Below are 25,388 nucleotides of genomic sequence, written 5' to 3' on the forward strand. Positions count from 1 at the left end.
TGGTTGAAATCGCGCAGATCCAGCGGAGAACTTCAATGCTCTTTTTGCACAGGGTTTCCTTAGCAGGGGAAGAGCTTTTGAGCTCTCAAACTTGCTTACCCCAGGCTTTGGAGAACTTGGTCCGGCCTTGCAAGATCTCATAAGAGCCTCCCAGAACCTAGCAAGCAATGGAGAGAGCTTAGAAACTCTCTGCACTGCTTGGGATGATAAAACCTGTTTAGTGCCCCATCTCTGGAAGGTGAGATCACTCACGCGGGGGCAGTTCCAAGGGGGGGGGTGGTTTGAGTATATGCGTTGTTACGTATACCCGCCATCCCCTGAACAAAGCCCTTGTGTAAGATGCAAGTTACCTGTCCTGAGCTAGGTGGTGGACTGACTGTTGAAGATGCCATATGCAATGCTGCTTTAACTTAAGGGTCAGTCCTCATCATGCCAAATCAGCTGGGGTATATGCGCAGTGTTGGCTGGTCTACCAGACTTCATGAACGACCCTCCATTCTTGGCTCTCTCCCCATCTCCCTCCAGAGGACTTTTCCAGTGGTCCTCTGGTGTGATATTGCCTCCTGGTGGCCAGTGAAGCTCCTGTATGAGCAATGAATGTATTAATCTTTATTTGCATCAGCCATCGGCCATAGCAACAAAAGAACAATGTGATATACAAAGAAAGAAAAAGTCAATTGTATAAAACACACTTTAGGGTCCTGAATCAACAGTCAGATAGTGGACCTTATTCTGATTGCCCCGGCTAAAAACCTTGCAACCTTTGTTGTCATCTGCTCATCTTGATCTGCCAAGAGAAAAGACACTATGGCAGTGGTTGGGCGACCTGGAATGGATAATAAAAGAGGGGTGATAAGCCTGTATGAGCAAACTTTCATTGTTCCCCTTTATTTTTGTGTGTTTCTTTCAATAAGGGAGCGGAAGCTAGAGAATCGGGAAATCCAGCTGATTTTTCCTGCGTGGTCGAGTCACTGCAAGAAAACGTCTCTGATATTAAGCAGCAGGCCCAAATAGCGTATGGGATGCTTAGTGCCTTAGAAGCGCCCCAAACAACTATTGAGCGTCTTGAAAAGCAGTTGGCAGAGGTAACAGCTGCGTTATCTCAAACCCGGGAGGAGCTCTTGGCCAGGAAAGAAGGTAGGTATGAAGGAGAAACTTAATAAAAGTAATAAAAGGATCTAAAGAAACAAGCATCCAGTTCCATGCACCCAACAGGACTTTGGCCTTGTGTTTCTTGGCTAGCAGTCTTTGGTTGCCACAGTAAACTTACATGGAAAAGCAATTTGGGATGTGGTATTGAGACGGGGAAGAGCTCTGTTCTTAAAGGGAAGTAAGTCCAAAGGCCCAGTGGCCTTTTACTTAATATATTGTGTCTACTACTACTTTAAAGTATCAAACTTTGCAGTATCAAATACAGAATGTGGTTAGAACGTCTAACGCATCTCCCAAGCAAATTTGAGCATTTCTTTCCACGACATGTATTTAATGTTAACTTTTAATCACTCTGTTACAGAGCTGACAAAACAGGAGACTCAACTGAGTGAATCTGCTAAAGTGGTTCAAGATGCTACTCAGGTAAGCATGTTTAGATTTCTTTAATATCTGCCTTTGCAATAGGAGTCTCCAACTTTTCTGGACATTCTGGTTTTGAGTTTTGGGTACCAGTCACAAAATGGTTGTCGGGGCGCATAGCATAGCACAAAAGAACTGTTATGAGGGGTGGCATGGTATAACACAAATATAGTTCTTGCTGATCCCCCCTCCCCCTGTGAGAACCTTATGTTTGCCATGGAAAGTCAGCTATGTCTGCTGGTCCTCATTGTAGAAATACAGCTGTTAAATGTACAATCAGCCTTTTTTCTTCCAATGCCAGAAGGGAGGAGCTCTAAACCCATAGCTTATGAAGCTGTGAAAAATCACCTGGACCTGGCCTACACTTTGCCTCACTGCATGTTGAGTTTCCAAATGGCCACATATTGCAGTGCATTGTCACATCTAATCCTAAACTTGTTTACCTTCTCCTTAAGAAAATGGCTCTTCAGAACAAGCGCATACAAGAGCTAAGTGAAATTGTGGAGCAAAAGGATGATGAAATAGCAAGGCTGAAAGTTCTGATAAATCAGCTGGAGGCGATCATAAAAGAGTCTGTGAGTGTTTAATTTTCCACTTGTTAATCTCAAAAGTAGCAGTTGCATGTTGACATGGTGGTGCCAAATTAAAATGCTGTCCCAGAGCAAAACTGGGCTCCAAAAGCCACATGCTTAGTACAGTTCCCCCAAGGGGGACTTTTAAGAGCTTTATTTTTTGAACAGCAAGCCTCACAAAAACACTATTAAAATGGAAACTTTCAGAAAAGGTGTTTTGTGATAAGACATGAGTGCCTGCTGTTCAAAGAAAGTTAAACACACGCTGCATGCATAAGCCTTTGGGTGTGTCTAAAATATGGCTCCTGGATTCCCTACTTAAAACTTGTTACTTGTATTTTATGTTACCATACAAGCATAATAGGATTTGTCTTGCTGCCTTTGGACAGAGCAAATGCATTTTTGTTCCCAGGGCCTGGTCTGAAAGCACATGATGTAGCAGCAGCCTTTTAGAAGCTAGGCAGGTCTGGTTCTTGGGAACACCGTATATAATGTCTTGAAAAGAAAGCTTGGCTATAAATGCAGTCAAATTTTCCTTAGAAAAGCACCAACTTTGGATTTCAAGAGGGGCAGAGGATCATCTACCTTAAGGCAGATTTTAAAATGGCAGCAATGTGCAAGGAAGAATGGTCAGACTTTGGAGGGTGGAATGGGGAAGATGATAGTAAGAGTGAACGGCAGTGGGGTAAAATACAGAGGGAGGAAAGGGGGGGGGAAAGGAATGTATTTTTCTTTTTCGCAAGAGGCTTCACTGTGTGTCAATCACAACAGTTTTCATCAAAATTGAAGAAATCCCAAATTCTCAAGAGGAATAATGTCTAATGTAATCTTCCACAAAGTGAGGCATTCCCAGTTTCACTGGGGTCCCAACTCCCATCAACCTGCATTTATGGCCAATGACTAAATCTGATGGGAGCTGTCATTCAGCAACATCTGGAAGGCCGAAGGTTCCTCACCTCCTCTCTTAAGGCAGTGTGAGAGCTGCTGAGGGAGTGGAAGACAACAGTGGTCTCTAGCCACTGACTCATTGGTTATTCAAGCACCAGACCAATGAAATTGAAATGGCTATACAGTGGTACCTCGGTTTTCAAATGTAATCCATTCCAGAAGCCCATTCGACTTCTGAAAAGTTCGAAAACCGAAATTCAATAGCCAACAGTTAGGACTTAGGGTCTTACACTCTGCAGAAGCCGCCTTTCCTGTTTGACTTCCGAGGCACGTTCAAAACCCGAATCAGTTACTTCTAGGTTTTCGGTGTTCAAAAACCGAAACGTTCGACTTCTGAGATGTTCAAAAACCGAGGTACCACTCTACTAAATTCCCTTCCCTTTTTATATTAATGCAGGAGAGCACAATAGCCAGTATTAAACGACAAATGGCGCAGGAAAACGCTACCAGAGAAAGCTGCTCCTGTTCTCGTCAGCCTGTGGAGAACTGTGTGGGTGGCAGAAGAAAACGATGCTTAGAAGATGCAGAGGAGGTGGAAGGTCCACCTGCGAAGCAAGGTATCATTTCCTGTTCTGCAGATGCAGAGGCTCCTGTGGTCAAAAGCTAACTGCTTGTTAGAATGAGAACAAAAGAGCCCCAGCATAAAGGAAGGGTTGCGAAGAAAGCTGACTGTCAGATCAAACCAGCATATGCATCTTGCCTGAACTCTTCGTTGCTTATTGTTTTGTTTTATACAAGTCTGAAATAAAAGTGTCTTAATTGCAAACTTCCTTTTTCATGTTGTGTCTATTCCTCATAGAGTAGGTGTAAGTTATCCTTCCGCTGTATGAGCTATCCTTTGCTTAGTGAATCTTCTTGTTCAGTTCCTGTGTGCATGTAACTTGATTTTTCTATGTGTTCTAGTCAAAAGAGTTGTCCAAAATATCTGTGTAGGTCCAGTGCAAGCATGATGCTTAAGCATCACAATGCTTAAACAATGCTTAAGCATCAGGCGTCTTCTGCAGGTTCCCACCTTTCTTCCATGCTCTTCCTTCCTTTTCCGTTTTTGCATGGTGCACAGCACAGTTATATCCACACTGAGGTTAAACAGGCCATGGTTAGCATTATTTGCCAGGTATTTGAGACAACTAAACAACAACACCACAAACTGGCTTATAAGTATAAAACCAAATTTACTAGAATAATAGCTAGAATAGAGATAGACTTGTAACCATTCAAACAACAAACATACTAAGGTGCCATGTGCAAAACAAAGCCTAAAGATACTGTAAACCTGGAGTAGATAAATGTACAACTGTATCTTAACTAGTTACATGTACAGTAAACGTTATACAGACATGATAAATGAACCACTCAACAAGTAGCGTGAGTCCAATCACAGAACGGCAGCCCCATGCCGCCACAACAGCAAGGGTAGCACACTGGAGAATATGAACAAGTTTTTCAAAGCTGTGTTTCAAAGATTGAACTGGATGAGATGTTCTTCAATGGGTCTTGAGTTAGAAACACATGGATCAATCATGGGAAGGCAAATCAAGGCAAGTGGGCAAAAGGAGGTCTGTGCCTGTGAATACTTTCTTTATCCTGAGCAAACCGTTTTGTATGACTGGCTTTTCGGACTGATGAAACGTGTAGCGAAACCTGTAATATATCTGGAGAACAGGTGCCCTTTTGCCCACTTGAGTTATTCTCACCAGGGTGGTAGCTTTGATTTGCCTTCCCGTGATTGATCCATGCATACGGCTTTGTGTTTCTAACTCAAGACCCATTGGAGAACATCTCATCCAATACAATCTTTGAAAAACAGCTTTGAAAAACTTTTTCATATTCTCCAGTGTGCTACCCTTGCTGTTGTGGCGGCACGGGGCTGCCGTTCTGTAATTGGACTTGCGCTACTTGTTGAACGGTTCATTTATCTAGTCTATAACGCTTACTGTGCATGTAACTAGTTAAGATACAGTTGTACGTTTATCTACTCCATGTTTACAGTATCTTTAGGCTTTGTTTTGCACATGGCACCTTAGTATGTTTGTTGTTTGAATGGTTACAAGTCTATCTCTATTCTAGCTATTATTCTAGTAAATTTGGTTTTATACTTATAAGCCAGTTTGTGGTGGTGTTGTTTTGTTGTATTATTATTACTGTCACCACATTTGATACTTTAGGTATTTGAGACAGCCAAAGAACATTGCTAGAGAACCAACTGAACAAACAAATCGCTTTGTGCAACAGGCAACACATCCTACCAATATGAAGGGACCCCCCCCACAATAATCTATTGATATTTGTGTTTAATTTTCTTTTTACTTTTAACATATTTCTAACTTTTTATGACTTTATTGTCTGAACTTACATTTTCATATTGTTGTAAATCGCCGTGATATATTTTAATGACATAACGGTATATAAATGCTTTTTATAAATAAATTGAGAAACATCTTGTACTTGGGCCCAGTGCCTAGAGCTGAAGAAATTGTATTCTGGGCCTTTGGTAGGAAAAATATTCAGATGATTCTTTGCCTTTTTAAAGCACGAAAGTGGTTCTTGTAATGTGAATATGGTACTTACTGGTAAAACATCTCAAAGCAGGATTACTCAGTATGGCAAGACCAGAAACAAAGCTAGCCAATAAATGACTGTAACTTAAAGGATAGTATTTAACTCCGTTTACAGTAACTGTTAAAGTAAGCTTCCTAGGTCCTTGCCCAGTGATGATGCTCATACCTTTTTAGGTGTTGCAGTTGCCCGATCTTATCCCAAGATCTGAACTTTAGAATGGGCAGAAATTAAAAAGATGGTCTCCCGCTGTGTGAAAGCACATCCATTTCTGAGTGAACTTGTACTATCCAACAATCTTTTATTTCCAGATCTTCTGGAAAATATTTGCTTGGTATTGGCTTACTGTTGGATAGAAGTAACCATCTTTTTAAAAATTTTGTAGGGTCAGTTATCAACCAGTCTAAAGATGCCACAGAGACAAAGAACACCAAAGAAATGCAAGAAATGAAGGAAAAGGGAGCAATGATGGCATTGCAAGAAACTAATAAAAAGTTAGAAATTCAGTTGGCTACGCTCAGGAAGGAGATGGAAAATCAGAAAAACGAGAGTGAGGGCTTTTCTAGAAAGATAACCAGCTTGTGTCAGGAACGGTTTTCTTCAGAAGAAAGGGCTTCTATCTTAAGCAGGGAACTCCAACAGCAGCTGGCTAATTGTGAAAAGATAATGACTGAAAAAATTGTGCTGAAAGATGAAAATAAGGGTCAAGAAGAGAAAATTCAGGCTCTCCTTCAAGAACTAGAGGCTGTCGGCCAAAATATTGCACAGAAAAAATCCAAGGTAAAAGAGGTTGAGGTAAAAATAGGCGAGCTAAGCAAGCTAGACCCACAGTGCCTCACTGTGGATACTGACCTGGCAAATCAATCGGAGAAGGCAGAGATTGCCAAAGGAGAGCCTGACGAAACTCCTGCAACTGCTGTTCGAAAGAGCTCCTTTCATTGCAGCATTGAAATTATCTGGGAAATAAGCAAGCAGATCATTCACGCTTCCTCTCAAAAGAGCGCCCGTATTGAAGACCTCCTCCAGCAAGTTGAGCAGTTGCAGAGGCGGGCCTCTGATGCTGAGGATCAGGCATCTCAGCTAAAGTTAGAGCTGAGCGAAATGACCAACCAAAAGGATGTATCCTTACAGGAAAAGGAATGCCTCCTGAATCAGTTAAGGGACCTGCAACAGGAAAACCTGTGTTATGCTGAAAAATACAGGGAAGAGCAAAACAGAGCCCTTGGCTATTTAGAGACGGTTAAAAAAACTGATGGCCTGTTGGAAGAGTGTAGGGCGAAAGAGGCTGGTATAGCATCTCTGGAGCAAGCACTGAAAGAAAAAGAATCTGCAGTTTTAGCCATGGAAAGAGAGGTAAAAGACATGCAGGAGAAACTCAACCTTTCAGAATCCGAAATGCAGAGGTTAAGTGACCAGGAATCTCAACTGAAGGCAGAAGTTCTAGAGTTGAGGAATAATTTGAGAACCGTTGAAAAGAATAATGAAGAATCAAAGCAAGCAATGGAACGGTAAGAAACTCTTTTATGTTCCTAAAATGCAGGCATGAGCATAAAAGGATGTTAGTTCTTGTATTGCTATATTTACAGTCCTTTTCCCCAGGAGTGGCTTACATTGTGGTGGTCTCCTATCCCGACATTGCCTGGGGTCAGGTCCCCATTCCACCCTTTTAGCTTCAGTAGTTGAATTGTATTATGTAACAGAGTTCTTGATTGGCCCTTATGGTTTTATTGCAAATTGGTGTTGTGTGCCGTCCCTCTTCTGTGAAGAGACAACAGTGAGAAAAAGACAATGAAAACTTAATGTGTCTTCAGACTGTTCTGAGCCATTTACCTTTGCAAGCTGTTCTAAAATAGTGTAGATTAAATTGGGAAATGTGTAATAAAGGCATGACGAAGGCCTCAGACGTGTGCCGTTTCTCTGGGAGTAAGCCCCACTAATCAAGAATGGGATTTGCTTCTGAATGAGCAAGGCTGGGATTAGGCGGAACATTTTTTTTAAAAAGGCTTTGAAAATAGGTTCATTGGATTTTAACATTGTTGAGTAACTGATGTCCCAGATGGGTAAGGGGCACATGGCACAGTCAGTTAGTGACTTATGGCAGCACCTCCTCCAACCTGGAGAATTGTGGTTGTCTTATCGGCCAGGTTGTCCTATTGCCAGGGCAGCATCAGGGCAGATTTGAGAGTCAGCAAGGGGGAGTTGCTGTGGTCTATAGAAATCCCCCCTCCTCCTTCCTCTCTGTCCAGTGGGTGGGTGGGTTTAGAGTGTGTGTTTCTGGCGCTGGGTAATCGGGACCGATTAGGGGTTCTGCTGGTTTACTGCCTGCCTTGTTGCCTAGCAGTCTCCCTGCTTGAGCTGGTTTTAGAGGCCATGTTAAGGACTCCCAGACTTCTGGTTTTGGGGGATTTCAACATCCATGCCAAGGTGACTGACTCTGGGGTGGCTTGAGATTTCATAGCTGCCATAATAACTGTGGGGTTGTCCTAACATGCTGCCAGCCCAATGCATATGGCAAGCCACACTCTGGCCCTTGTTTTCTCAACTGGGCAGGAACCACCATCGTTCTGCCCAGACATTGAAGTCCAGCACCAAGGGCCTTCTGGCGGTTCCCTTACTGTGAGAAGCGAAGTTACAGGGAACCAGGCAGAGGGTCTTCTCGGTAGTGGCACCCTCCCACCAAATGTCAAAGAAATTACCAACTATCTGAAGGCAGCCCTGCTTAGGGAAGTTTTTAATGACTGATGTTTTAATATATTTTTAATCTTTTGTTAGAAGCCACCCAGAGTGGCTGGGGAAACCCACCCAAATGGGCGGGGTATAAATAATAAATTATTATTATTACTATTAAAAGGGTGATGTAAAAGTGGAGGATATTGACATCAGATCACTTTCTGTTGAGATATAGGCTTTTAGCACCTTTCTGTAGAGGCAAAGGACCCATTAGGGAGGTTGCTCTCAGAGGCTGATGGATTCAATGGGTTTTCAGACAGATCTGAGGGATTTTCTGGCTGATATGACTGGTGCTCCTGTCGAAGGCTTGGTCAACCTTTGGAGCATCCTCCCAGGCAATTGACAGATCATGATGGTTTTGCTATTCATTGCCGAAATGTTCTTGCTGATGAAGTTTTGCTGCTACTTTATTGTGTCTGTCTTTATAGGTTATTGTACACCTTTTATAGTAATGTATTCATTTTTTCCCCAATTTTGTGTTAACGTTATGCTTCCGACTTTATGTTATGCAATTTTATTTTATGTTATTTCATTCTCTTAAAAAAAAATTGGAAGCTGCTTGGAGAGTTGTGTGGCAAGCGACTAATAAATTAAATCATTAACAATAATGTTATAATATTTCTACCAGGCTTGCTGAACCTGGTTGGAAAGTACTAACAATGGTGGCATTGGCTCATGCAAGCAGAGGAATTCCACCAAGGCTTCATTTCCTGGTGAGAAGTGCATATTGAACCGAAGTTCAATGCAGTTAATAAAAGCTCCTGGAAACCCTCATTCTCTTCTGCTTCTTGACTTCCTAGAATTAGGCCCCAAGGCTTAAAGAAAAAAATTCTCAAATAATCCAACCCCCCCCTCCCCTGCTGCTTTTACTTTCCAGGTTGAATAAGGAGCTCTCTGAGAGCATGGCTTTTTCCTCCTGTCTACAAACAGAAATCCAACAGAAAAACGAAGAATATGCTGAACTGAAAGAGAAACTGGCTGATGCCAAAAAGCAAATCGAGCAAGTTCAGAGACAGGTTTGTAGGAGGAGCAGTCAGGAAAAAGCAATTTATTTAATTTATATCATTCTTTATTATATATCAATAGATATCATTGTACCTCTGGAATTAGACCACTTGCTCTTTATGCGAGCTGCTTTGAGCACAGATATGTGTATATGGAAAATGCAATCTAGAAATGAATTTGACCATGAGGAAATATCTCCTCCTGACAATCTTTCCCAGTCAGCTGGGGAGTGCAAGAGGCTGAGTGCAAGAGGTTGTGGGGTTTGGCCCCATCCAGTGCTGGCTGCTGGTCTGGTAGCTAAGAGAGAATTGGGTGCTCCCACCCCTAATGGACACCATTAATCTTACAGTATGCTTTGCTGGTTCACTTTGTTTCTATGTCCTGCTCCTTGTGCTCCAAGTTGCAACCAAAGTGGGCAACTTTGAACCATGCAGTCGCTTGTGGCTTATCTGTGCAGAAACAATAATACAGCATCAGACACCTACAGAGACCTGAATCTCCTTGCAGGTGGGGGACATGCGTACCGAAGAGAAACTACTACGGAATAAAGTCAGTGAACTTGAAAAGGCCAAAAACCAATTATCTGAAGAGCTGGTCATCAAGCAGCGAACTATCCAGGAATTTAAGAAGGTACTTGTTGTTATAATAAAAATCATGTCTGCTTTTGTGAAAACTCTCTGCATAACAAATACAGAACTGTTGCAGTATAGGGATTAAGCATATGACTAGGCTGTCCTGGGCCCTGACTGGTTGTGGCTGATGGGAGTTCTAGTCCAGCAGTTTAAGGCTACGTTCTGCTTCCCCTGCTGGACACAGAATACCTGCTGTCGGAAATCTCAAATGGGGAGGGTGCTGTCACTTGCATGTCCTGCCTTCAGACTTCCCATAGGCATCTGATTGGCCACTTGTGAGAGCAGGAAGCTGGATTAGATAGACCTTTGGTCTGACCCAGTAGAATTCTTAGCATGGGTTACTCCTAACTTAGACATAGCACTATCACTGTCTGTTCCCTATATTATGGATAGGATAATATAGGTACTTTGCACTGGCCCTGTGAGGATTTCAGAGGTTAATGAAGCACACTGAACACTTTTTAAAATGCAGAGTGACAGTGTCAAGAAGCGTTTACACAAAACAGATCTCAAATAAGGTCAGGAATAGGTCAAGAACCTTTGTGTGCCTATGTCTGTATATGTTGTTCTCTATGCTGCATGGGTGCTGGCTTTTTTTCAGTCTTACAATGAATTTCCCACTGTGTTTTGCACCTCTCCTGCATCACTATAATCCAGTAGGCTTCAGACCTGGGACCCATCTTTTAAACCCAAACCTGCATTGAGAGACCTGTTTAATTTCTCCCCATATATTTGTTTGCTGGTGGTACTGCTATTTCGACCCCTTTTGGATCGGGGATGATCTAGTTGTAATTCCCAACCCACCAGTTGAAGACCAATGCATCAATCTACCTTCCAGGTCTGCTGACTTTGCCATAGGTGAAGCCAGAGTTTCACAGTTGAGCTCAGTTTTAGAGTTAAGCTTATGCTACTGAAAAGTTAGGCTGGATCTTGCCCTTCATCACCATTAAGTTGGTTCAAAGGAAAACTGTTCAGTAGAGTTTATTTTTTAGATTGTTATTGTGTAACAAGACTTCAAATTTATGGACAGCTATTGATATTGATGTAGTTTTCATTTTTGCACATATGCACCTTTTCCTCCCTCTGTGTCCAAATTAGGAAGAGCTGAATAAGAAACTTGAGGAAGCTTTGCAGCAGCATCAGAAAGCATGCAAGGGTATGTAATGAGCAGAGTTTGTATATTTTACAGAGAAGTGTGCCCTAATTTTGGTTTATGTAAGTTGCTTATTCATGGTGTTGAATGTTTTTGTTCTGGACTATTATTTCAGTAGTCAAACCTTGCTATTTTTAAATATTGAGTTTGGCTGTGGCTCTAAACAAGTACAGTGGTACCTTGGTTCTCAAACTTTATCTGCCCTGGAGGTCAGTTCCAAAACCAAAGCATTCCAAAACCAAGGTGCACCTTCCCATAGAAAGTAATGCAAAATGGATTAATCCGTTCCAGACTTTTAAAAACAACCCCTAACACAGCAATTTAACTTGAATCTTACTATCTAACGAGAAATGAAAGCAATAAACAATGTACTGCAGTCACACAATCAATCAATCAGTAGCTGAACAGCGTTCCACATGGTCACAAAAACAAAACAAAAAGAGCCACAAAAACGCAAAATAAATAGCAAAAACAGACAGACCTCAGCGTAACACTAAAATCGGAAGCGTAACACTCAAAACAGATCATGTTCGGCTTCCGAAAAAGGTTCGCAAAAGTTTGCAGTGTTTGGGTTCCAAGTTGTTTGAGAACCAAGTTAGCACTGTATGTCAGTATTCGTTAATCTTTTTATAGATCTGTGTTCCAAAGAGAAAATCATTGAAGATATGAAACTGACTTTGGAGGAGCAAGAACAGACTCAGTCAGAACAAGACCAACAACTTGAAGCCAGGTTTGAAGAGAATAATAAACTCATGGCAGGTAAGTAATGAGGACAGTACAGGCTCCTTTACCCCCTTTTCTGAGCCCAGCCTTCCCCCATCCCTATGGTACGTGTGTGTGTGTGTGTGTGTGTGTGTGTGTGTATCTCTTAATATATATATTCTTTATAGTTAACATTTTGTCAAAGCTTCTGTTGAATTTGAGAGGCATAGCCTTATAGCAGCTTGAAGACTAAGAAGTTTTGCTATGGCAATAATAAATGTCCATTAACTAGAGCAGGGCTAGGGACGATATGATGCAACCTGGCTTGGGATAAGCAATTTTGGAGGATACAGACCTTCTAAATAAATAATACTAAATAATGTTAAATTGGTAGTGGGTGGTGGCAGGGAAGAGAAAGAAGCGGAGTAGTTGAATATCATGCAGTGCAAAAACTACAGTCTCTGACAGTACATTTCAAGTTGAAATAGCTGAAATCCAAGCACATATGAGCAACTTTTAATAACAGAGAAATGCCAGAATCCACAGTTGGGAAATACTTTTATTCGGTCCAGCCAAAATGCCACAGAAGCAAGTTCAAGTTCTCCAGAACTCTTCACTGGGCAAGATGTTAAACAAATTGGGATTGCGCTGAGAAAGGAAGGAGAAAGTAAAAAAAACCCACACAAATCCCTCTGACAATGTGGTTTATGCAGCTTCTTGCATTGTTATAAATGCATCTCCCCCTGTAGATCTGGAAGCATGGAGGAAAAGGTACTGTGACCTAGAGGAGCAAATGAGGAGTCCGGCACAACAGAAGGTTAACACAGAATGTGAAAAAAGCACAGAGTTGCTCCATGAAGAAATAAAAAAGCTGCAAGAAAAGCTAAAGGTAATGTTTGGGTTGCTGTCCTGGTTTAAAGATTCTACATGACTTTGTTGCAAACCACTTGGAGGACCTCATTGCCATCTGTCCTGCCTGTTGTCAGAAGAATATTAATAAACTGCTACTGGATAATCTTGGCAGAATTTTCTGAGGGTAGAAGGGGCAGGTAAGCCTGAGCTTCTAAGACCCATGTATCTGGAACATCATTGTCCAGGTGGTTTAATGATTGATTTTCCACTTTGTGTGAGTCTCTCTTACTCGAGCTTACCTTAGTGAAACGGGTTGTTTTCCCCATCACAAAGGAATAGTGTTACCTATGTAAACTACCCAAATGCATGTGCAACATGCACCTTTGACTGAACCAAAAGTATCTAGAAATGTGCATTTGCCTGGCCTGCTAATACTGGCATGAGCAAGTTCCTGCTGGCTCCAGTAGCTTAGAGCTACAAGTGGGTTCTTCTTAGGCCTTCACTGGCCTCTTTATTTCTTCAGCTGCTGTAATTTCCTTCCCTGAACCTAGAGCCTTCTGAGGTGGAGTAGGCAAGTGGAAAAAGGATTGTTGCATCCATAAAGCTGATAATCCTAAAGCTTACTCAGTTCTTCATTTCATACTTGGTAACGATGCTAGGTGTCCCATTACAACACACACACAAAAACTTATTAAGGATAAATAATTGGAATATGGGGCATAAAGAACAAAGCAAATCAAAGAAAATACGCAACACTGATATTTTATGCAATTATTAAAGGTCAGGATATTATTCATCCCAGGTCATATATTGGATAGGAACTTGTACCAGGATCACAGTTTATGAGGGGTGTATTCTTTGTTAAAGATATGCCAGCTGCACTGATGTGCATAGAAACCTATTTTTTTCTTCGCTTCTCACTTCCCTTTGTGGGCCCCTAGCCTCATGCTGTGCCCCCCTACTTAAGCATTTCATTGAGTTTCATTGCACAGCTTAAACTTCTTGCACCAGGGGAACTGCTTAGTTGGGTACCACCCATAGCTACTATGACAACATTATTTGGGTGGAATCTGCCTTTCCCGAGAGTTATTCATGTGGCTATGTACAATTTCCCAGACTCTGATGAAATGGAAGCTTCAACTTTCTCCCCTTTGCATGCCAAAAAGAGAGTGGGCAAAAGAAGAGCATGCAAACAGAAGGCTTGCCAATGTGGTATTCACATAACGCTAAACCATGGTTTGGCACTGCCTCTGAATGCAGCATAGCTTTGGAACTACTGTACAAATAACCCAGCAAGGGTGCTTCATGTTGGTAGATTGACACTTTTTTCTGTAGAAAAGAATAACACGTTCTTTCCAGACTGTGTGACAGCTAAAATTTTAACATTTTGACAGGAATATGAAGAACAACAGAAAACTGATCGCAAAAAGTGGCTGGGAGAAAAAATGGCTCTCATAACTCAGGCAAAAGAAGCAGAGACTCACCGTAACAGAGAGATGAGAAGATTTGTTGTAGACAGAGAACACCATGTGAAGCAGATGGAAGAAGCAGTGAGTAACTATGAGCTCCTAATGCACTAACCAGATCTAAATGGAAGGGTCAAACAGCAGGTGTATACAGGAGGGGTGTGCTAAGAAGTAAGTTCTGCTGTGTTCAGTGGGATTTACTTTCAGGTAACTGGGCCAATAATGTCCTTCTTTGGGGAACAAAATCCTGTATCTTCAAAGAATTGAAGGAGCCCAAAAATGTAATCCCAAATGTTGTAGATAAATGGGAATGAATTTACCAAAGTGGTGGGAAACCTTTTTGGATCAGATTGGTATCTTCCCCACCCTGCAGGTCATCTTTTACAGGTCATAATGATTTCAAGTGATTGATAAGTGGGTGTTCCTGCCCACCTATCAAAGTTGGCCTGTGAAGGTGGAGCTAGAACTTTCTGTGCATTAACTGGTGCACAGGGAGTTAAATCCAGCTTTCTGCAGGGATCACCTGTGTGAGTAGCCAATCCAGCCACATCTCTATGTGATGCCATGTGTGCAGCAGGTAGGAGTGGCTTGGGGGAAATGACATGGGAGTCCAAATGGGAAGGCCTGGCAGGAATAATTTGGCCCGAGGTTCTCCACCCTGATCTACTACTTCTCTACCAAATGACACAAACTAGTTTACAATTAGAATAACTTGTAAAAATACAAAAGCTTCCCTGTATTAAAAAACAACAACAACCCTGAAACAACATGTCCACAAAAGTCATGCAGCTGGGACAATTTCTCCCTAAAGGGTATTTACTGTGATTTTCAATGCCTTGCCTATAGGAAAAACTTGTGACCGAGAAAAATAATGATCTCCAAAAATGGCGGGCAGAGAGAGATCAGTTGGTGGCAGCTCTGGAAGTTCAGCTTAGCTCTCTACTTTCAAGTAATGCACAAAAAGACCAAGAAATAAAAGAACTGAAGGAAATTGTACTGAAAACTTCTGGCAAGGTCTGTGCAATGCCCTCTTCTTTCTTTGCATCTTCCTTTTTGTATTGATGTGTCTCTCACACATGTATTCTGCTTTTTGTGAAATGTAGTGAAGTATGCTTAAGGCTCTTAATGACATTTCCTCCACTAGAACTTGTTTGATATTTACGAGTCCACTGCTTGGCCTACTGGGTGTTCCATGACAGTTAGCTGAATGAGTAATCTGACTCCATGAAACACATGGAGGATGATCTGAAAGTTCTGTTGGTGTGTCATTCGGTCTGTGATGGGCCATTCGCGCACAAAGTGATCACTTGATGTTGACCACCAAGAAAACCCGAGCATGTGGGGTGCAAACTTCTGAATTAAAAGTTGCTGTGGAAGAATAACAGTTTTTGCTATTGGTGGCCTCACAGATCACATCTGGCAGGCTACACGGCAAAACTTTGTTAAGCACTCTTGCTGATCTGCCTTGGAACAGGAACTATGGCATTTCTTGCAGTTCCAGATTCTTCAAGAATCTAGCTTGTGTTTTTGTAGCTGCTGAATCATGATGGGCATCTTTTTTGTACTATGTGCAATACAAGCTGGCTTTTTAATCATCAGGGATTTCTTTTGACAGATTCAGTGTGACAAATATGATTTGCACGTGTATTTTCAGAAATATTTTGGACTCCTTTTTTAAACAAACAGAATCGTGCACTGAAACATGCAGACTGAACGTATGTTGCAGTTGGATTAGCTTGTTTCTATATAAAAGAGTGGAATCGAATGTAGTGCACTTTAACCTGTGCTTGACCATTCATTTCTTGATAAATATAGTGAAACACACAGTGCTTTTCTTTTCTTTTTCTTTTAAAAGGATTGCAAAACTACAGCTAAAGAATCTAGAGACGATGTAACAAATAATGTAAGACAAGTTAGTTCTGAGAAATCTACAACTATGTCACCCATTCCAAAAAAAGAAGCAGAAAACAAGATGGACAACCTCTGCGACTATAAACTGGTAATTTAATGTTTTTAGCATCTTACAATGGAATCCTATATGTTACCACTGTTCTCAATGGGACTTAATAATAATAAAAAAGCTAACAGGTCTATGCCACTGTTTAAAACATTTTCATTAGCAAGACATTGTTCTGCTTTTAATGGTTTTGATATTTTATTGTGTAGTGTATTTGTTGTACAATACCCTGATGTCTTATGAGGAGCAAAATATAAATAGTTATATAAATGGACATTTGTGGCTTTTCAGCAGCAAACAAGCTCTACAGAAGGAGGGCAATTTCATAAGACAGGCACTGTTTTGTAAGATAACTGGTTCTGCATCTTTTATTTTCTTTTTCATGCATATTCTGGTAGGCCTCCATCCTCCAATCTCTCCTTTTCCCTCGGGGCTCATGTGGAACTTGCCCTGCCACCTGTCACTCTGAACGTTACCTGTGTGATTTTCGTCCTCTCTTCTTTCTGTTTTACGCTGCTTTACTCCAACCGTAGGACCAGTCAGACACCATCCTGGATTCTTGCGAAGTATCTTCAGAGAGCAGCCAAACCAGTCGATTTCCAAAACCTGAAATGGAGATTCAGTTCACACCTCTGCAGCCCAATAAGATGGAAGTGAAGCATCAGGGGAGTTCTGCCACAGTGACCATAAAAGTCCCCAAGGCAAGGAAAAGGAAGAGCAGTGCCATGGATGAGGTATTTAGCCATGAGATTGTTTAATGTTGTTCAGGGTGTGTGCACATACACTGTAAATACAGTTGTACCTTGGAAGTCAAACAGAATCTGTTCAACTTCTGAAACATTCAGAAACCAAGGCGCGGCTTCCGATTGGCTCCCGATTGCACAGGTGCACCGGAAACAATAGCGGAAGCTGCGCCAGGCGTTCGGCTTCCAAAAAAAGATTGAAAACCGGAACACTCACTTCCGGTTTTTGGTCATTTGGGAGCCGGAATGTTTGACTCCCAAGGTTGAGGTACGACTGTAATACTTAAAATATTGATTAGAAAAATCCCCCAAAGTTTCAATCCTAAACACATCTTAAAAGCTCACAAACCCATTTGATGAAGTGGGCATGAAACCTTTATGTCAGAATACATCTGTTATTCTTTAAGGTGCCGCAAGAAGCTTTGTTGTGTTTTAATTATATCATCTTTTAGTTGCCCCTCTGGACTGTTCACAGCCAGAAACATAAATTCCATCTTCTAGTCAGTTGCTGTCATCTAAGCAAAGGCAGCACAAGCCAATGCATAGAGGACACCTCTGTATTTCCCAGGCGGAGAAGGTCACAGCCCAGGGAATTTGAATTTTACTTTTAGATTGGCTTTCTAGCTGAATGCAGCCTGTACTCTGATTATTGGCAGCCTTCCAATCAGTATATCATTGACAGTGGTAGAAGTGTGCGTCAGGTTGTGCCCATAAAATATCTGGCCTTCCCTTCCACATAAGAGTCCCACCAATTCATAATTAATTTTCACACTAATGGTAGCTTTCTGCTAAGGAGAGCAGTGTGTGATCCTTTTGGATCACTATCTGTGGCAGATACTTTTGGATACTTCTAACATCTGGTGTTAAAACTTCAAAAGAGTGCTGCAGAAGGGACCACATGAATTCATGAATACCTGGAGGAGGTGAGTTCACTGGAAAAATAACTGGTCTCCTCAACTATTTTTCTTCAAGACAAATACACTCTCAAGATGCTGGAAAAGCAGAGTTAGGAATAAATGCACTTCTGATGGTCTCAGTCAGGTACCGGATCTCTTTGAGCTCTATGCTCTAGATGTATGTGTAGATGACAGCAGTATTAGTTCTTCATATTTCATGTGTAGCGTCATAACACTTCAATGAAACTAAACCATAGCTAAATTCAGCTTCCAGAGCCCATCTTTCATCAACCACCTATTACCTATTGTGGATAATCTGCAATGCTAGTATACTTGTTTGTCACTCAGAACAGGAGATATACAACAACTGAAATCAGCCTGCCAGTAACTTGTGTCAATTAATTCTATGAGGCACTTGGGTTACAGTCTTAAGCATCTGTACCTGAAAGTAAATTCTACTAAAATGGGTTGAATTTCCTGCATCAAATGGTTTTGGTGTGTGTTTGTTTTGTTTTGCAAGTTTTGAGAAACTTGCTCAGGAACTGGGATTATAAAGCTGGCCTTTATTGGTGACAGCACTTTAAAATTCAAAAACTAAATAATAATAATAATGAATGGGCTGTTTTTATTTAATTGAGTGGTGGCAATGGAGTCCTGAACTCGATCATCTTCCCATTTAGACACGCAAGCCCCCGCTATATATTCTTTAGTGGACTTTAGTGGTTTATCAAATAGTGTTTGCTACCTCAACCTTCGTTTATCCTGAACCTACAGGGTGTCGACATCTTGACAGAAACCTGCAAAAAGGTCCCGACAATTCCACCAACCCGCATCATGCTAGCTATTCATTACAACATAAGCAAACATTCCCATCTCATTGGCCTATGTGCTGGCTGTCAATGCTAGATGCTGCCATACTGACTTCTGTAGCTATTAAAAAGTTGCCCTTTCACTTCGCTTTATTATATTTCTTTGCATAATTAACACACAGAAGAAATTAGGTGAAACTGGATTAAAACAGCGGTTTCAGTCTTTTCATTTCATTTCAGAGCATGCTTTGTGTTTAAGTAATGTTGTATAACAAGTTCATGAATTTCTGAGCATTGCTTTTAGGTAGATTTCTAACAATAGTTTTCTTTTTCCTTTGAGAAACAATAGTTTTCTTTTTCCTTAAACGGCCCTTCTTAGGAATAGTACTTGGGTGCTGAGCATGCTGCTTTGTTTTTAAGGACTTCCTGAAGAGTGAAAATGAGAAGAATGCTCCATCCCCAGCTAGTACCTGGTCCGGTTCATTATCCAGAGAAAAGAAAAAGGTGTGTGTGTGTGTGTGTGTGTGTGTGTGTACATGTACATGTATGTGGGAAGGATTGTATCCAATGACTTTAATGATGCAATTGTCCACTTTAATATGAAATCACCATTTTGACTAGCAGATGCTCCCTAATGCTTTGGGCTGTTAAAGGTCATACCCACTTTGCGTGGAGGTTCTGTTTCTGGCCCCTGCACGCATTGGTGAAGTAAGCCCATCCCACCCTCTTTCAATTGGACGTGTGTAAAATGGTCATCACCTGTACAGTCATACCTTGGAAGTTGAACAGAATCCAGTCTGGAAGTCTGAAATGTTCGAAAACCAAAGCGCAGCTTTGGAAGCTCCTGCAGCCAATTGGAAGCCACGGAAGCCCTGCTGGATGTTTGACTTCCGAAAGAACATTAAAAAACTGGAACACTCCTGGTTTTTGATCATTCGGGAGCTGGAACGTATGGGAGCCGAGTTACGACTGTACTCAGAACACTCGTAAAGTGTTTTGGAAATCCCATTGGGGCATACCAGCACTCCAGAAACCATTAGTGTAATCCCCCCGCTGGCCTCTGGAGGGTAGTTAAGCTCTACCTTAAAATCCTGTGCAAATACCGTATTTTTTGCACCATATGGCGCACCTGACCATAGGGCGCACCTAGTTTTTAGAGGAGGAAAACACACAAAAAATTATTCTGAATCAAATGTTGCACTAAACTATTTAAAGAAGCAAAGCAGGTGACTCCTGTCCACTTTGCTGCTTTAAAGCGAGCCTCAGAGGAGGGTAGGAAGGGGAACCATGGCTTATCTAACTCCAGTTACTAATGCTGAGCCTGACCTATGGCCATCGAGATTAGCCTGGCCATCTCAGTGGAAATCTGGGGAGGCTGAGGTGGACTTTCCAGTGGTCAAAGTGTGGTTGTGTCTTCCTGCCCGGCATCTATTTCCTGCCTTCTTTCCCCCCTGCACCCCGCACCCTGCTTCGAGGGAAGGAAGCGGAGCCATGGATCCTCTTCTCGCAACTGCAGTGGATTCCCTCCACTTTGAAGCAGGAAAGTGGGAGAGGAGCTGCTCCCCTCCCACTTTGCTGCTTCAAAGGGAGCCCAGGAGGAGGGAATCCGCTGCAGCCACGAGCAGCGGAGGATCCATGGTCCGCTTCTTTCCCTCCTCCATGGTTGCTTTGAAGCAGGAAGGTGGGAGAGGAGCTGCTTACACGAGTGTAAGCTGCTCCCCTCCCACTTTGCTGCTTCAAAGGGAGCCCAGGAGGAGGGAATCCGCTGCAGCTTCCCCCACCTCCCGCAAAACCGGCAGAAGCCACCAGCTCTGTAAAGGGGCTGCGTGGCTTCTCCTGGCTTTTCTGGGGGGTGGGAGAAGGGACTGATGCAGCCAGTCAGTCCCTTCTCCCTCCTGGGGAAAAGCCCGCAAGAGTGTACGAAGCTTGTGTGCGGCTCTTGGGGGCTTTTCCCACCTGCCTCCCCCCTGCATTCGCTCCATAGGACGCACACACATTTTCCCTTGCTTTTTAGGAGGGAAAAAGTGTGTCCTATGGTGCGAAAAATATGGTAACTTTTATAATAAAGGCCTCAGCTTTATTAGTTGTGTTACACTGTAGCAGGATCCTGCCCCTCCCTCCAGAAGATCAGCTGCTTGCTTGCCCGCAGGCAATTGGTTATATGATGGCAAAAGTCTTTCAGGCTGCACTAGATCTTAAGCCTACCATCCTAAGTGTCTGTTGTGATGTTTTGTGTCCCTTCAGACTGCTCCTGACGGCTCTCCTAGAAAGGATTATCCCTTAAGAAGCAAACAACTTGCATCGGCTATAAGGTCACCTGGAAATGTGGGTGGGGCGCTACAGAAAGTTGGCAATTTCTTTCAGAGTTCTACAAACCTACAGTCCAAAGGTAAACAGCAAACCAGAGATTAATTTATTTCATCTCCTAAAGGTTTTCTGTAACTCCTACTCTAAAGGAGACAGCTTGTGTTGAATCACATGGGGGAAGAACAGAGTTTTCATGTCTGAGGGATCTGTCTTCCATGTCGCCTGTTCGCAGTATTTTCCGGGAGACACACTTAGAGCTGTAATGACACTCTTGTAGTCTGATCCTCTTGCAGAGCTAGGACTTGGAGATGGCTTCAGCCCCTTTGCTGCAGCATTGTCAAACATTGGTTTGGGTGTGAGACTAGGGCTGGGGAGACCTGGGTGTGAATCTCCAGTCAGCAATGAAGCTTGCAGGTGACCTTAGAGCAGTTGGTGTCATGGATGCAGAGGAGTGCTGGGAGGCACCAGCTGGGGAACCCCAAGGGGAAGAAGGCTCGGAGCGGGGGGCATGGTGGTGGGACGATGATGAGCAGTCAGAGGGAGAAGAGAGAGGGGACTGGAAGTGTCAGAAGAGGCAAGAGAGATTAGTGAGGAGGAAGAGGCTGTGGCAGAGAGCAGTCCAGACTCAGAGGCAGGAGATGAGGGGGGCCAGAAGACAGAGATAAGGCAGGCTGCTGAAGAATCTAGGGAAGCCCCCACTCCTGCTGCAACCAGCTCCCCTCTCCCCTGGTCTCTCAGAACATGCAGAGAAATGAATGTCTCATTGGGGCAAGACCTATTGGGAAGGGTTGATGGGATCACTAAGCCTGCACTGTTTTGGTTTCTTTGAATAAAGAGTTAACTTTACTGATGGCAGTGATTTTTATTGCTGACCGACACCTGACTCCTGACAATTGCTTTCTCTCAACCTGACCTTCCTCAGGGCTGTTGTCAGGTTAAAGGGGGAGAGCGGGGAAGAACCACATATCCTACCTTGAGCTCCTTGGAGGAAAGGCAGACTATACACTGTGCCCATTTTTGCTGCATGCATTCCAGTTGGTCCTGGTTTGTGAAACCGGACATCAGGAGAGTATCTTTTTGATGAAGGTTTCAGTGTGGTGGCTTAGGTAAAAGAACAGCACAAGCAATAAGATGTGCTTGCCTTCTATTTACTTATTTGCATTATACTTATTTCCAATGGTTCCTATTGCATTTTTTAAAAAATTGCTACCTTTATTTGCTGTTCATTTGATATATGGTCTGCTGCTGTGGATGCAATCCTGTGGGGAAGGGATGCACCTGTGCAGTTTTGCACATAACAGAAGGGTAAAATGTTGCGAAATGCCTCTTCCAGCCAAGAAGCTGATGGCAACGATGAAATCTCCCAGATCTACAGAGCAGGAGTCCATTAAAGAAAATGATAGCAAGCCAAAGCGAGCGAGGCGCAAGCTGTACACAATGGATATTTCTTCCCCTATGGAGTTCTCTGGACAAGTGGTAAGCGGTATCGTGAAAAAAGTTTTTTTTAAGGAAGCTGCCCTTGGGGGACAACTCATCTGATAAAATAATTTATTACCTCTCCTTCAGTCCAAGATCCTGGAGTGGGGGTGTATCATAACAATTTAAAAGACAACATTAAAAAATGGTTTAAAACAAATTGCAATCGCAGGGATAGAGTGGGTCCTAGACAGTTACATCTCGTGCCAAAGGCCAGGGTAAAGTTTGTGTCTTCAGCATACAGTGAAAACTACTATTGAAGGTACAAGATGCATGAGCTCCACAGCTTAGGGGCTGCCGCAGAGAATGGGCCACCTCCAAGCACCTGAGAGCGTAGAACAGCCAATAGGGCCGCCTTCGTTCATCTTAACACCCATGACGTGCTGTAAGGAGGAAGTCTTTCAGCTAGTTGGGTCCAAGTCATTTAGGGCCAACTAATGTGAGCATACCTTGAATCAGCCCTGGAAATGAGCTGGCAGCCAACTGGACACTTATATAGCACAGATAGACGAAAGGGATTTAGGCCGTGTTTAACCCTCTTTCCCTATGCCTCCTGCTATTGGAAGCTGCTACAGGAAGAATGGCGGAACAAACACATTTCATTTTTATGCCAGAGGCTCTCTTCCCTCTCCCGCCATCAAGCTGTGATTTTATGCATATCTGCTAAGGTCCACTGGGACTTAATCCGAAGTAAACACACATAGAATTGTAGTAAGGACTTGTTACCAAGGGCAAGCCTGTTTCAGCTAGGGTTTCCAGGATGGCTTCTGATTCCCATGTGGTTGACAATGGCAACAACTGAGAGGTGTCTTCCTCTCTAAATTAGGCTATTGAAACAAAGTGGATTTTGGGGCAAGGGGCAGGAGTGGATTTTGTTGGGAAAGGGTTATGAGCTCAGTTCTGATTCTGAACACGATTCCTGGGATTAGGATGTGCTCATAGGTACCCTGTTTCTTGGTGCACATCCTCTTTCCTGAGCTGCTATTTTGTACCTGCCTCTGATTGGTTAACTTCAGGGCTTGTAGAACCTTGAGGTGTGCCAACGCCTGGTCTGAATAGTTAGTTCATCATGAGTTCAGATTCCTTGTCAGCCCACATGGGACAGAGTGTAAGATGTTCATTTCTACATGACTTAGTCAACTAACTTGTGGGAGGGATTCAAGAAGCTTTATTATGAGCATAGGGGTGCAATTGCTGAGAGAGCAAAGCCATTTGTCCCTGAGAGTAAGCTGTCCAGGCACGCAGGGCCCTCAATCATGGAAAACACTCTGAAGTCTAGAGATTCCTGGCCATTGATCTCACACTTCTATACCGTTCCAAAAAAGTTCTTAGAAAAGTTTCACTTAGTTTGGTCCAGTAGTTATTCACTTGATCTGTTAACAGCAGTTCCTTAAATTCCTTTTCAGATCGTAATGGATCAAAAGGAAAGTGATCATGAAATCATCAAGCGACGGCTCCGGACAAAAAAACCACATTGATTTTAGTGTGGGTTATGTGTTGTTGTGTTGGTTTTTTTTTTTTTTTTTTTTTTACAGAGAATCATGTACATAACATAATCCTCAGCAGTTGAATTTCGGAGCACAGCTCTTCTAAAGTAGAAAGTGGGTGTAGATTGGAAATAGTTGGAAATAGTATAGCATCTGTACTATTAGTTATATGTACAACTTTGTGCATCCTACTACTGTTTTGAAATTCCTGAATAGGCTTTGTTGCAGCTGGGAGGATTAAAATAATCGACATTGTTTTGATGTGTGTGTTTGTGTATGTCTTTGTTTCCATCTACTCTCTCCAGAGACAATAATCCACAGCAGTTGTTCTGATCCACAGACCCAGACGAGGGTCTGTGAGTGGTTTGATGCAGGGATACCAAAGTAGGTTGTCAAAAATGCCAGAATGGCCAGCTTGTATATTTTCAGAAGGGTGAAAACTTACAGCACAACCTGCAGAGCCTCGCTGCCTTTACAGACATGGGATGGACACCACAGCAGTGAGAGGTTGTGATGACTTTTTCACCAAGCGCTATTATGTTAACCATTGCTTATATCGAAGACAGCATACATCAGTTTGGCCAGAACCTCCACCTGACCCATGAGGGCATAAGTGGCAACTATCCAAGGCTTACTGATATCTCCCGTCTCTGGGCCCAGAGCCCAGCATCCCAGGGCCCACATAAAAGCAAGCCAATTAGCATATAGCAAAGCAAGTGACTATAATCATATATGAGCTCACTCTTGTAAAAGCTACCAATTAATTGTAGGGTTATCTCAACTACCAGGGTGGTATTTGCAGGGCTTCCAGAACATCTTCAACACGGTGTTGAGTGCATTCTGTGAGTCTGTACTTGCACCAGGTCAAATTAGAAATTTGGCATGGGGCTGACAGTTTCAGAATCTTTGCTTTCATTGCATATTTCTTTTTATCAACTTCATCATCATCATCACTTATATCTGCCTATCTGACAGGGTTGCCCCAGCCACTCTAAAATCTTCCCTAAACAGGGCTGCAATCAGATGTCTTCTAAAAGTTGTATAGTTACGTATCTCCTTGACATCTGATGGAATGGCTTTCCACAGGGTGAGTGCCACTGCTGAGAAGGCCCTCTGCCTGGTTCCCTGTAACCTCACTTCTCGCAGGGAGGGAACCGCCAGAAGGCCCTTGGTGCCGGATCTCAGTGTCCAGGCTGAATGATGGGGGTGGAGACTCTCCTTCAGGTATACTGGGCTGAGGCCATTTAGGGCTTTAAAGGTCAGCACCCAGACTTTGAATTGTGCTTGGAAACATACTGGGAGCCAGCAACCTGAGTTTATAGACTGGGGAGGGGAATCTTAATTTCAGGCATTCTTTGGCATTATTTGGTCCCCCAACATTGCAGTCAACTCCTCCTCTCCAGACCACTCCTCTGAATTGCTCTACATGTGCAAGAGGAATGAGTGGCTCAGAGAGAAAACTATATTTTGATGCAGGTGCAGTCCATGTTCCACCCACAATTCTCTGCAGCCTTCAAATCTCAAC

At 42.7% G+C, this 25,388-nt stretch overlaps 1 protein-coding gene across 2 annotated transcripts in view; it reads left to right on the top strand.

Moving 5' to 3' along the window:
• KIF20B (kinesin family member 20B) overlaps positions 1 to 24,124 on the top strand; it is a 38,306-nt gene extending 14,182 nt beyond the window's left edge. For both annotated transcript variants that reach the window (XM_083740844.1, XM_083740843.1), the window contains exons 16-33: positions 915 to 1,137; positions 1,514 to 1,575; positions 2,028 to 2,147; positions 3,490 to 3,649; positions 6,034 to 7,156; positions 9,256 to 9,394; positions 9,891 to 10,013; positions 11,114 to 11,171; positions 11,802 to 11,927; positions 12,620 to 12,759; positions 14,117 to 14,272; positions 15,035 to 15,202; positions 16,044 to 16,187; positions 16,679 to 16,879; positions 19,014 to 19,097; positions 20,838 to 20,982; positions 22,234 to 22,376; positions 23,783 to 24,124. In XM_083740844.1, the coding sequence (XP_083596970.1) occupies positions 915 to 1,137; positions 1,514 to 1,575; positions 2,028 to 2,147; positions 3,490 to 3,649; positions 6,034 to 7,156; positions 9,256 to 9,394; positions 9,891 to 10,013; positions 11,114 to 11,171; positions 11,802 to 11,927; positions 12,620 to 12,759; positions 14,117 to 14,272; positions 15,035 to 15,202; positions 16,044 to 16,187; positions 16,679 to 16,879; positions 19,014 to 19,097; positions 20,838 to 20,982; positions 22,234 to 22,376; positions 23,783 to 23,854 (3,387 nt within the window). In that variant the 3' untranslated portion in view covers positions 23,855 to 24,124. The remainder of the gene's footprint in view (positions 1 to 914; positions 1,138 to 1,513; positions 1,576 to 2,027; positions 2,148 to 3,489; positions 3,650 to 6,033; positions 7,157 to 9,255; positions 9,395 to 9,890; positions 10,014 to 11,113; positions 11,172 to 11,801; positions 11,928 to 12,619; positions 12,760 to 14,116; positions 14,273 to 15,034; positions 15,203 to 16,043; positions 16,188 to 16,678; positions 16,880 to 19,013; positions 19,098 to 20,837; positions 20,983 to 22,233; positions 22,377 to 23,782) is intronic.
• Positions 24,125 to 25,388: the final 1,264 nt, after the last annotated feature.

The sequence above is a fragment of the Podarcis gaigeae genome, assembly GCF_964106915.1.
Source record: "Podarcis gaigeae genome assembly, chromosome: 5".
NCBI classification, from domain to species: Eukaryota; Metazoa; Chordata; class Lepidosauria; order Squamata; family Lacertidae; genus Podarcis; species Podarcis gaigeae.